The 13,347-nt window shown below is 35.3% G+C and overlaps 1 protein-coding gene across 2 annotated transcripts in view; it reads right to left on the bottom strand.

Annotated features, from left to right (window-relative positions):
- KLHL1 (kelch like family member 1) overlaps window positions 1–11,129 on the bottom strand; it is a 273,818-nt gene extending 262,689 nt beyond the window's left edge. Inside the window, exon 1 of one of the 2 annotated variants that reach the window (XM_039886823.1) lies at window positions 9,855–11,129. In XM_039886823.1, the coding sequence (XP_039742757.1) occupies window positions 9,855–10,345 (491 nt within the window). In that variant the 5' untranslated portion in view covers window positions 10,346–11,129. The remainder of the gene's footprint in view (window positions 1–9,854) is intronic. The other variant, XM_039886824.1, reaches the window with a different exon arrangement.
- Between the last annotated feature and the right edge of the window lie 2,218 nt (window positions 11,130–13,347).

Here is a 13,347-nt window from a genome sequence, read left to right on the forward strand (position 1 = left end):
TTTGGCACATGGCTGGAAAGCTCTAGTACTACATTTGTGTACTTCTACTATGAGCCTTTCATCCACATGAAACGAAGTCCTTTCTCTTTTGAAGACTCAAGTGAGTTGACTGTGTTAATATACCTCATGTGGCTGTTTTTATGCCCTCTAATCATTGAAAGCATTGACACCTTAAATACAACTACATTCCTAGGCATACTTAATTTTTCGTAGATGACTCAATATGCAATGTAGCCCCTGGTCCCAGTTCTCTGAATTTCACATCTTCATCCCAAGATATTAATTCATTCTCATGGTAATATATATTTGATGCTGTCACTATCCATTCTACTGTTCATATGAAATCTTAAGTCCCAACATATTCTCTAAGTACAATTTCCTAAATTTTTATTTCCCTAATTCTTTTCCCTCGGTCGTTTTTCTTAGTAATAATTTCTTACTAGCACTGTTTTAGCCTTTTAACATGGCTCTCTATTTTCAATTTGACCTGTCTTTTCTCTAGTCCATTTCATAAACTATAACTCTGCAAGGGCTTAAAGATATTGAAATATTTATGTCAACTCACATTGTTCAAAACAAAAATTATTTTCTTCTCTCTAATCTCCTGCATCATCCATTTTATAGAATAACAAAAATTCATTCATTTGCCCACCCAAAACTATATGAATTTTGTTACCTCATTTTTTTTTGTAATAATTAAACCTTCAATTAATTGGCAATGGTGGCTTTTTATTTTCCAAATTATTTCTTTCCTCTTGTCTTTTCCCTTAGTAATAGTTTCTTACTAGCACTGTTGTTTTAGCCTTTTAACATGGCTTTCTATTTTCAGTTTGATTTGTAAATTTAATTGTTAATTGTTAATTCAATTCGACTGGTGTCATTTTCTTTGTGCCTGAAGGATTTCCTTAAACATTTTTTGTAGAGCATGTCTCCTGCACATGTGCTGCAGCTATTCTGTTACATCACTCTCATTGTTATATCACTCTCATTTTGAAACATATTTTGGGTGCACATAGAATTTCAGATAGATAGTTTCTCTTTTCCTCATGGTCTGAAAAGATGTTGTTCCACCCATCACTTGCATAATTTCCAATGAGAAATGGTCCATCATCCTAGTTTTTATTTGTCTCTATAACATATATTTTCTGTAGATTATTTAATATTTTTCTATTTATCATTGGTTTTGAGGATTTGATTTATATGTGCCTTGTGGTAGTTTTCTACATGTTTCTTGTGCTTAAAATGTACTGATGTTGTTGAATCCATGGGTTTGTAGTTTTTATCAAATTTAGGAAATTTCTATGATTTTAAAAGTAATTTTTTGCTCCCTTTACTCTTTAGTATCTTCAGAATTCCAAAAATACATTTATTAAGCCTTTTAAAATTATCATTGTTTTCTTCCTTGTTTCATTTTGGATGGTTCTATTGCTTTTTCAAGGCTGCCATGTATTCCTGCATTTTCTGCTCTGTAATTAATTTTATCCAGTGTATTTTTCATCTCAGGCATTGTTGTCTTATTTTAGCCTAAAAATTTGATGTTGCTCTTTTAATATGTATCATGACGACTTTAGTTAACTCTTTGAACATAGGGAGGATGGTTTTAACTGCTTTGATGACCTTGTCTGCTCCTCATTATGGTTCATATTTTTCTGTTCTTTGTTGCCAAGTTGTCTTCAATTAGATGTCCGACATTAAAAAATTTACCTTGTTTGGTTCTGAATATTTATGAATATGTGAATTATTCTTCAATTTTGTTCTAGAGAACAGTTACATGACCTGGAAATAGTCTGATACCTTTACATCTTGCTGTTAAGATTGATTAACTAGAACCATAGCAATATTTATTCTAAAGCTAGTTATTTCTTGTTACCAGCATAATACCCTTCCAAATACTTTTGTAATCCCATGAACCATGGGGTTTTCCATTCTGATGATTAGAAACAGGTACTATTCTCTCTAATTCTGAGATGGCTCCTTCCCAAGACTTGGGTAGTTTCCTTAAACACGTGTACCTGTCAGTATTCTACTGAATACTGATCAGTTGAATACTCAAGGGGCCTCTCCACAGATTTCTGGAGTTTTAACCATATGCAGCTCTCTTTTATGACACTCTGCCTTGGTCTCCATGGACACTCATCTCTACCTCTTTTGTCCAGGATAATGAGTACATTCCTCCTGATTTCCCCTTCCCTATAACAATGCCTGGAATGTCTCACAAGGCAGTGAGCTAGGGCAATCACAGAGCTCATTTCATTTGTTTTTCATTCTCAGGAATCACTCTCCTTCAGTGCCTGATGCCCAGTGTCTTAAAAAATGTTGTTTCATATGTTTTTCCTTCCTTCCTTCCTTCCTTCCGTCCTTTCTTTCTTTCTCCTCTCCTCCCTCCCTCCTTCCCCCGTCTCTTTCTCCACCTCTCCACTTTTCTTAGTCTCCATCTCTGTCTGCTTGTTTTTTTCTTCCTCCTTCCTTCATTCTTCATTGATACTTCAGGTGGGAGGGTAAGTCCAGTTCCTGTTATTCTGTCTCAGCCAGAAGTAGGAGTACCAGTTCTTTTATCTTGACTTGAATAAAGTGATTAGAATATTATATGGCCCAAATATTATTATTTGGATTTTTTTCATCTTAACTGCTTTTTAAATGTTTTAATTTCTAGGCAGATAATACATGCATATTCATATTGCTAATAAAAATTTACTAATTTAACCAAAACCACTGTAAACCAGAATCATAAGATATTTATAATATGGAAATGTCATGCCTTTTGAGAAAAAGAATTGCACAAGTAAATATTTAAAAATTGTCAGTGGATTTCCTAGTGCCAAAGATCTAAGTACTAATTTGTGTAAACTTCTCTATTGAAATTACATGCTAGTATATCAAAGGTAAGGTAACTGAAAAAGAATCACATTTAAATTTTATTGTAATGATTAAGAAAAAAAAAAAACCCTCCAGATTCATTTTCAAAGTAGTTAAGTTCAAAGTTGAATCTCACAGTCAGAAAATCAGGATGTTTTTATATTCGTGAATTCAAAAATACAAATTCAAAAATAGTTTTTCCATTTTCTCTGAAGCTCAGATATTTGTGAATACTGACCTAAAGGGACATCTTGGGCATTTGAGTATAATTAAAATCTGCTAAGGAAAGAAACAAACAAAAAACAGATATCTTATTTTTGATGCAAAGAGATATAGGCATTCATCTCTTGAAAAACTACAAAATAGCTGAATTTTTCCCTTCCCTTGTAGTATAAACCCTCTCAATTTTCTGATCCCATAATTTAAGTTGTTTCATCATATTTTAGACAAGAAGAAAATGCTAATTTACATGAGCAAATATCTATCAATATCACTAAGATGATCTACTAGAACACAGTATCACAACCAAGTATAACACGAAATTGAACTGAAAGATTTCCTATGGGAATTAGTTACCAGAACTGAACTGAGGCGACCTAAGGAATGGGAACGGCTGGTTTTAGAATTATTATTGACTGATTCCACCTTTACTATTATTAAAGACTCTCAGAACAATTTTTTATAAAAGCATCATTTCTGTGACATAATCTGCTTCATAGGCTTACCATTCAAAACAGATTTTTCTTGGAATCTTAAAACCATAGCATACGTTCTATCTGGTCAAGCTAACCTTTGATAAGCTTTCACAAGCACTTAGATCAAACTGTTTTCAAATCCTGTCCAGAAATGTCAACAAAGGTAGTTAGCCTCAAACTATACAGTGTAACAGTTTTTGTTTGTTTGTTTGTTTGTTTGTTTGCATATGCTTGACTTATAAGACCTTCAAAACTATCTTTAATCCACTCAGATGATTTGTCTACGTTAAATGTTTTTCTTCAGTTTTGAATAACACTATTTTAAATTCAGAAAGGTGCATTAATTCTTATCTGGCCTAAACTAATATGTAAATTCCAGAGCATTTGTTATTATAACTACCACAAAAATACCTGCAGCTATTTTGAATGGTAAAAAATAATAATCAATAGAATCTCATCACTTTGAGACTTTGTCTAAAATAATGCACATTTTTTAGTTTAGAAACTTGATTTAACTCTAAAATATACTCAGATCTCAGTTTTCTATAAATTATGTAAGAATTATGGGTCAAAAACAATGAAATTATTGTTGTTAGAGGCATATTTTTCCCAGATACATAAATTATCTTTGAGGCTTGGAAGAAAATAACCAACAGAAACAAATATCTGACCAATATTATATTCTATTAACCAAATGCAGATTTTGATTGGATAGGAAAATTTCTTTATTATTTTTAAATTATTTAGAATAGTATCTTAAAGACATTAATAATATAGTTTATAAAGTATTCATTATAAATTTATCAATGAAAACCTAGATTTATCAGTTAGCATGGGTTATTTTTGTCTGGTATAATTGAAAGTTATATTTAATTCATCTTGCATTTTTATTCACACCTTTCAGATAGCTCTGTAGTTTGGGATACCCGCAAATTCAACCTAGTGGTCTCATTTCTTTTCCCTTTATGACCTTAGTTTGCCTGAAGCAAATTTGCTCAGAATGGAAGACCCCTGGAAATTGTGGGTTTCTTTGCAGAATACCACATAATATTGGTAAATTCATCTTGAAATAGGTGGGGGGAAAAAAGCTTTCCCCGAACAAGGAATCATCTTGGCTAGTTCTGGCTTAACTAATAGTAGATGATTAAATGCCCAAGCCTGGGATAAATTACCAAAGAAGACATAAAATTGAGAAAAATCAATCCATACTGGTTTTTTTTTTTTTTCACCATGAAATTGGGGTTGTGGGAAAAAATGAACATCATTTCATTTTACTATTCCATAGAAGCATAGTTTGAGAACCACTTTCTTGAAGAAATAGTCCCTCACCATTTTTTAAATTGTTTTTCTTTTTGAAGCAAGGCTGATTCCTTTTCATTCTAGCTACTGTTTCAGGTCCTACCAACCTCCATGAGATTCTAATGACATACACTCTCTTTCTGTGACATCATCCTGCATTAATTATTCTGAACTTTACAACCATTTCTATCATAAAGTTCTCTTTTGATTTCAAAATTAAATTGTTTTTCCTTGTTTAAGTTATTTTTTCATACTTTTGTTTAATTAGAAGTAAAATAACTGAATGTAATATTCTTCAGGAAATAAAAGAGTGTTTTCTAACTTGGGGTAAGAAGACCTCTTTGACTGAGCCTTATCAGGCGTTGTGCATCACTATCACTTTAAGAAGTTCATCTAAACATTCAAATACAAGGGAATAAAGGAACCGCTTCAGCAGAACCTTAGTTAGAGCCTCTTCTGTTCTGTTTGTTTGTTTAAGCAGAGAGAAAGAAGAGTTGGCAAAGTGATCTGAAATACGGTGTCTGGAATCAGATAGCAAGGATTAAAAAGTCCAGCTGTATTACTTAAAAGTCTGTGATTCTGGGAAAATTAATTACTTGTTTATATCTCAGTCTTTTCATCTATGTAACTATTGTACCAAAGTGATACATAATTGGACCAGAATCATAGGGTTATTCTGAATATTAAATTATACATTATAAATAAATATTTGACATGTTATCTGGCAAATAACAAGTTCTTAATCAATGTCACTTATTATGATAATGACAAATATTTATTTGCTCAATGGTATTTATTGAGTAACTACATGCTCTGTGGTAGGAATAAAAATGATGAGCAAAACGGAAACACTCTATCCACTGGGAAACTGTAGTTAGAGACAAACAATAAAAGCAACACAGTTATTAATATATGGTTACAAGCTATAATAAAAAATTGAAGAGTAAGTAGAGAGCAGTTACTCAAAGAACATTAAACAGGAGGGTAACACAAACTAAAATTTTTTTTAAATGAAATTTTTGGTGGGATCAACAAATGCTTCTCTAAGAAAGGCACAGAGTTTTATTCAAGACATCATAATGATGACTATAAATGAACTCAGGAAAGGGTGGTTTAAGGGAAGGAGAGCCACTGTACAAAAAGAGGAAACAAGTTTATGAGGCCCAAAGACAGAGAAAATATAAAAGAAGGGCATCGAGTCTGGAAGACAGTGAGTGAGGGGGAGGTTGGTAAGTGAAGAGCCTAGACAGCAAACAAGGGACACAGAGCCTCGCCGTCCACAGTATAGTTGTCAGAGAGTGGTGGAAGAGTGGTGTTTGTTTGTTTGTTTGTTTGTTTGTTTGTTTGTTTTTGAAGGGGAGGGGAGGAGAGCCGGGTATGTAGCAAAACAGTTCAGACCTTTATTTTATATTTTTCATGGACTCTAGTGTGGAGAAAGTATTACAGGTGGCAAAGTTAATGAGGCAATGTGATGCAGATGGCAGTTCCAGAAACTGATCTGAAAGAGGACAGTATCTTAGAATTAGGTGCAGACTACGGAGATAGAGAGACGTAGGACAGATATAGTGGGGAAACTTTTCAAGTAAAAGTGACAGGACTCAGTGGAATATTTAAAATGATGGGAAAGAGGATGTTGGCAAATATGATCCAGGATTTCTGATTTGCACAACCTAATATGTGAAGTGCTATCCTCTGAGATAGAGAAGGACATTGAGCAAGAAAGAAGAGAGATTATGAGCTCAATTTTCTACATGTTGTATTTATATTGTATCTTTGATATCCACTAGAGAGATCAAATAGAGAGGTGGATGTGTGAGACCAGAAGTCAGAAGAAGGTCTAGATTTTGAGTTGCAAATCTAGAAATATAGTTTATGGATTATAACTGAAACCATGTGATTGGATAACTGCATTCTGGGAGAATTCAGAAAACTAAGAAAACAAGCAGTTAACAAGACTTCTATTCACATCATTCCACAGTGCAATAATATAAATAGTTCTCTTTGGTTTATTAGTTTACTACATATAAAATTTTGGACAAAAATACCCACACCAAAAATATTTACTAATCTGAATAGCTAGGACACTATAGACCTCCTAACAACTAAGATCAGATAGTAGAGAAAACAAGTGATTACTAGCATAGGTCAGGAGTCTATTACTGAAAAAGTTAGAATTTTTAATGTTATAGTAGTTAAGGTATTATAATACTGAGGTTTGTTAATGCATGTCTAGTAGTGTGAGATAAGATAAAGACTAGGTTTGGACAGGAAATCATTTATCACTGTCTTCTTGCTACCTTTATGTTTTAACTCCATAATAATTTGACCTTTGAGCAGCTTTCCCATGAGCATCCTCCAGCTGCTGTTTTAACAATAAATTAAACCAACTGAGCTGTTTATATTTGTCTAAAACAATGTTCCTAACCAGTGTGAGACCAGAAAAAGAGATTAGAAAATGAAGAAAGAGAACAGAAAAGAGATTATCTCTTGCTTTATATATGAAGATTAACTTAGCATAGAAGTCAGAATTGATAAAACAAATTTGATAAATATCAAGCGTGACATCACAGTATGATAACATAATAATCATCCAAGTAATCAAAATTATCATGCAGGGTTTATATAGTGTATGTACTCATTGATCAATATAAACATTATATAGATGTCCTGCATGTGTTATGATAGAAAAGAAAAAAAATCCACATTATTGACTATTTTGCATATTGTTTTCCATTCGGTATTTAACTTTGCAAATGTCTCTTTTGTGACATGAATCCTTTTATTATCACATATCAAAGTAACACATATTGATAATTACTAATTACTAAGTTTAGTATTGTGATTTCAATCAATCATGAGCACAGAACCAATGTTCTATTCTTAGAAACATATAACATTCCTTAGAATAATACCAGTGCTAACAGATTTATCCAATGAGCAATTTAAATTCATCTAAAGAATGTAAGTATTAATAAAAATTAAAAAATAATATTATACTTGATTTTTAATATATATATGCAAGATATTATAGGACACCCTCATTCCAATAGTAAATATGATTAAAGGTGGTACTTGGATTATTTTCAGAATTCTGTTCACTTACAACTTTTTATGAATAAAAACACAAGTATATTCAAAAATGAGGGACTGAAATTTAAATCTGATAGGTACTTTAACTTAGCTATTAATTATTGGTTTTACTTTTAAATTTCATATTAACTCCATTAATATTTTCAAATTCTCCAAATCTTCAGAAATTGCTCATGCCAAATATGCCTCATTTACTTTAAAATGTATTTATTATAAAGCAAATTGTTTTATAATGATCGAACATTAATATTCCCAAGTCAGATATTTTAAGCCTACTTGAAGACTTTACGAAATTGAAAAAAGTTCATCTATTCTTTTTCTGAACTGTCTGAGTCACAATATTATCAATTTCAATAAAGTAATAATTAGTAAATATTTAACCTAATTTATTTTCTTTAAATAAATAAAGTGAATTGTTAAATGTTTATGAAAGATTTCCTAAAACTAAAAAAATTGGTTTTATATTTACTAAACTAAAGGGGGTAGAACCCAATATATTCTATTAAAAAAAAAAAGAATAGGTCTAAAGCTACAGGTAAATAATAAATATAAAAATCAAATAACTTCATAGTATTAATGGTACCCCAAATTATAACCTTTTTGGTAATATATGTTATTTGAGTAATAGATGAACATGTTTAGGTTTCCTATATATAGTAAAAACTTTGACACACTTGAAAATTGCAAATAAAACTTCTCCCTCTTCAAAATGATCTTATATTATAAGAAATGTCTTCACTTATGTTCAAGTCTCTTACGATTCCAATTTAAAGCCATACAAGCCATATAATTGATAAAGTTTAAGGAATTCTTTGTATCTTTAATTTCACATTTGTCAACGTAATTAAAGAGCACCTATATGTATAATTTTGTTTTATGCATTCTTTTTGCAACTTAACAAATTCACAAGAAGCTGATTCAATAAACCAAGTTTAAAAAGTTACTTGTTTCTAATTTGCTATTGAAAGGTAATTAAGGTTTATTATCATATTATCATTTTCCTATGTTTCTCCTGAATTTCTTCTTCAATACGTGTGCTGATATCATAGGAATTTAAATGCAGATCTTTTCATATCCTCACTTCATGCTAAAACTGGTAATGATCTACTGCAGAATAATGAGTCATTCTCTAAAAAATGTAAACCTCAAGAATTTTATGTTTGTGAAGGTTTTCCATGCCTTAAAAGTAGGAGAACTCTACTCAAGGAGGTGTAATATTAGAAATAAACAAGAAATGTCAACCTGCTTACTAAGAACACACCATCCCACACTGAGTCAACAAACCAGGAAAGCTGAATGTCAAGGGGCTCAGCAACAGTTTATTTCTAAGACTTTAAACAAGGCAAAAGTGAAGACAAAATAAGATAAAAAAGGAAAGTTGGGATAGAGAATAATAACATTGCACTTAATGGAGAGAAAAAAAAGAGAGAAGATAATGCTACTGTCCAGTGGCTTCCTTGTGTCTACTTCATTCCTCCTGGAATATGGATTCAAGCCACAGGGATCCCAGATAACATGCTAAGTCAATTTCTAGGTCAGTATATAAAACACATTTGAATGGTATTTAAGGCCAAGTTTCAACTCACGTGACAGATAATGACAGAAGAATACTATAATCTCAGAAATATGAGAACTGCTCCACCTGGAGATTTACCCAAATGCATATATGTTCAATTTGTGATTACAACTCTGAAAACTTGAAAAAAGAAAAGCAGTGTGTATGAGCCAATAGAAATTAATGAGCAAACTTTTAACGAGATTTCAACTTGAGTAATAAAAACCAGGCTGGCGACTCTTAATAAAAAATTTCCACCTGAAACCTTTCAGACTTAGTAATTACCAGAGCACCTGGGGATGGGGAGAAATGAGTGGGAATTGGGAGATGTTTGGATGCCCCAGAGGGACTTACTGTACCTGTGTCCACATCCTTCACCTGTTGCCTGGCTGGAGTAGGCCGGCTCCACTTTGAGCTCTTGCAGGACCAGCCCCTTTTCGTGTGGTCCAGGGAAGTCCATGCCAGGTACTTCTTCTTCCTCTAGGGACTCAACGTAGAAGAGAGTCCTGGCCGGCTGTTGAGTGCTCTGCCCTGGCGCCCCTTGCTGCAGCCTCGTGGCCACTGGCAGCAGAGTGCCATTCAGGGGGTTGAAAGAAGGGGACGGGGAGGAATTCGAAGAGGAAGAAGCAGAGGAAGGCTTCTTCCAGAAAGTGCTCACGCTGCCTTTCTCTTGGTTTTTGAGCAGGCGGCTCTGGCTGGGTCCCCAATGCTCAAAGCTGCCACTGCTGTCCTGTTGCAGGCAGCTGCCCCCCGCCGGGCCGCCCGGCGATGGCGACGGGTGGCTGAAGAGTTTCCAGCGGAGTCGCAGGATGTGCTTTACATCGAAGTCTTTTCGTCCAGAGCCCGACATGCTTGACACAAGGAAGGAAGAGATCTTAGCTGGAGCAGCAGTAGACGGGCCAGCTGATGGGGGAGGCCAGCGGCGCGCGGGTTTGGAGGAGGCGGGATGCGCTCTCTGCACCCCAGGAGCAGACGGGGCGAGGCGGGATGTGAGTCCTGCCAGGCAACGACCCGAGTGCGGACGGCAGAGCCACGCGGCTCAGCTGCGGTCAGGTCCACCGGACCCGCGCGTGGGGAGCCCACTGGCCGGGAGCAGAGGCAGGAATGGGACGCCGAGGGCCGAGAATCCTAGATCTCCGCTCTGGGGGCCCGTGGTTACTGCGGGAGGGATGACCCTGGTGCTGGAGATGAGCGAGGGAGGAAGAGCTGCGCGCTCTGAAGCTCGGGAGGCGGCGGTAGCTAGATACACCTCCTTGGGATGCACCCGTGTCACAGCCTCAGTCGGGAAGGTGTCGGCTCTCCTGTCTTTGCAGCTGAGTTCAGTGCCTGGAAAGCGCAGAGAGAGAAAGAGCCCCAAGTCGCAAAGAAGCGCTCCCCCCACTCCACCAGCCTTCTCGGTGCACCTGCGCCCCTGTCCCTGGCCTCTCCAAGGATGCTCTGAGAGCTTGCCCGATGTTTCTGAGAAAGTCAAATGCCTTCTGCAAGGCGAGAAGAGTTGGTTTTATACGGTCAGTTTGTAAAAGAGAAAAATAAATATTCCAGAAAATATAGGGAGGCAGGCAAAAGGAAAAGCTGTCAAGGTCCTCACTGTACAATTTTCTCTCTGCCTCAGCGCCTCCTCCTCCCGCGTAAGTGACGCAGATGTGCACTGGGGCCTATACGGAGAGATGGAGGGAGGGAGGGAAGGCTTCAATCTTCTTTATGCAAGTGAAGCTGCTGCTCTTATTGTCCCTTTGCGTGGGTCTTGTCACCTTTTTTTCCATTCTCCTTCCTTACTACACTTCTGTGTAGCAATAAAAGTAAAGCAAACAGGCATTATGCTGTAGCATCAGTAAACACCAAACATGAATCATGGCAGCGTAAACTTAATAGGCTGCCATTGGTTTGCAGGTTGCAGGTTAATAGCTTGAATTATTTAATAAACCGTTTCCTTTAACCTTTAGCCTTAGTTTCTCTGTAGTGAGACAGAAGAAACAGGGAAGCTGGCATCAAAGGGTGATGTTGCCACCATTCTGACACTTACATTGTGATTCTGTCATTAATGCACTCAGGCAATGTTCTACCCTGGGGCCAGAGGCACACAGTAGAAATTTGAAGATGGGCATCTGAGTGCAGGGAATGAGGTCTGCAAAATCAGAGCATTTGGTGAGTAGCCTTAGAATGAAAACTGTTCTCAGTGTATGCCGAGAACTGGAATAAAATGATAGAAGAGAATTTCAAGGCATAACCTAGTACGTTAATAATGGCAAAAAATGCATGGAAGAGTTTAGGCAATAAACAAATACAGCAGTCTCCCCTTATCTGGGGGTAATAACTTTCCAAGACTCCCCAGTGGATGCCTGAAACCTCGGATGGTACTGAACCTTATATATATATTTTTTCCTATACATACATACCTTTCACTTAAAGGAAGCACTTGATGGCTTCTCTTTGGCATATCCAAATTGCCAGCATCACAACTCTTGTTCTTTGGGGCCATTGTTAAATAAAATAAGTGTTACTTGCACACAAGCACTGACATACCTAGACAGTCAATCTGTTAACCAAGAAGGCTACTAAATGACTAATGGGTAGGTAGCATATACAGAATGGATAAGCTGGAAAAACAGATGATTCATGTCCTGGGTGGGACTGAGCAGGACACTGCGAATTTTCATCATACTACTCAGAACTGCAAACAATTTAAAACTTATGAATTTTTTATTTCTGGAATTTTCCATTTAATATTTTTGGACTGGAGTTGAATGTAGGTAATGGAAACCATGGAAAATGAAACTATGGATAAGGAGGGACTACAGTGTGTATATCCAAAGCCTCTTATCCTAAAAACCTCCTGTTTGAAGAAGGAAAGGTGTGTTTTCCCTTATATCTATATTTAGAATGTTGAAGAGTATGATCCCTTTTAGCCATGACTACTTGGAGATTTTTCTTCTTTTCCTTTAATAAGCCATTCCCCTTTGCTGAAAGCAAAAAGAGGTCAGAGAATCAGTGGGTTCCCTAACTGAGCCAGCAATATGGTTGTCCATTCATGAAATTCACAGCTTCAGCAACCCCCAGCAGGGCACAGGAATCAAACATTAAAATGCAGTTATATTACTGTTCTGTTCCCCCGATGTTGAGTAGTAAACTTAAATAGGAACCAAAGCTAAATGTGAACTCCTTCCTAGACGAAGTTGGACATTTTAATAAAACAAGAAATTAGGCACACAAAATCTCTACTTTCAGGGGAAGAAAAGTCACTACTGTGCATTTTAAACATTGATTTATGCCACAACAGCTGGACTGCAATCCCCTGTGCCTTGATTTTTCTTTCAGTATTCAGCGTTCAAAAAAAAAAAAGAAATCATAAAAAAACCTTTAAAGCAAACAATGGTGGCAGATCATTTTTACCCAAGAATTGAATCAAGTGTTTCCTTTAGGGAAGAAAATAGTGTATGAAATTCCATATCACAAACAGGAAAGAGAAAACTTTTCATCAGAGGTTATATAGAAACTTGAAGTATATATAATTTAATGACTTATATAGTAATTGGTGCTTCTAGGCAGATATAATTTTTAATTTAATTAAAACAATATAAAATAAATAATACAAGTGTATGTTATAGCTATATCTTCATCATTAATTAATATCAATAATCATTCAAAACAGTAATATGAAATTCATTTTTGTTGTTATCCTGAAATTCCATTTTGCATCTCCCTTTTACTCTGTAATGTTAATATTACTAATATACAGCTTAAAAGATATCTGTCTAAAGGTCAGTAATTTATATGACCCAAAAGAGATGTAATATTAAGTTTTAGTAAAAGAACATTAATTTAAAGTATTAAGGCATATTTAATAAGTAAAGA

This window comes from Pteropus medius, unplaced genomic scaffold (genome assembly GCF_902729225.1).
Source record: "Pteropus medius unplaced genomic scaffold, Ma_sr-lr_union100, whole genome shotgun sequence".
In the NCBI taxonomy this organism is placed as follows: domain Eukaryota; kingdom Metazoa; phylum Chordata; class Mammalia; order Chiroptera; family Pteropodidae; genus Pteropus; species Pteropus medius.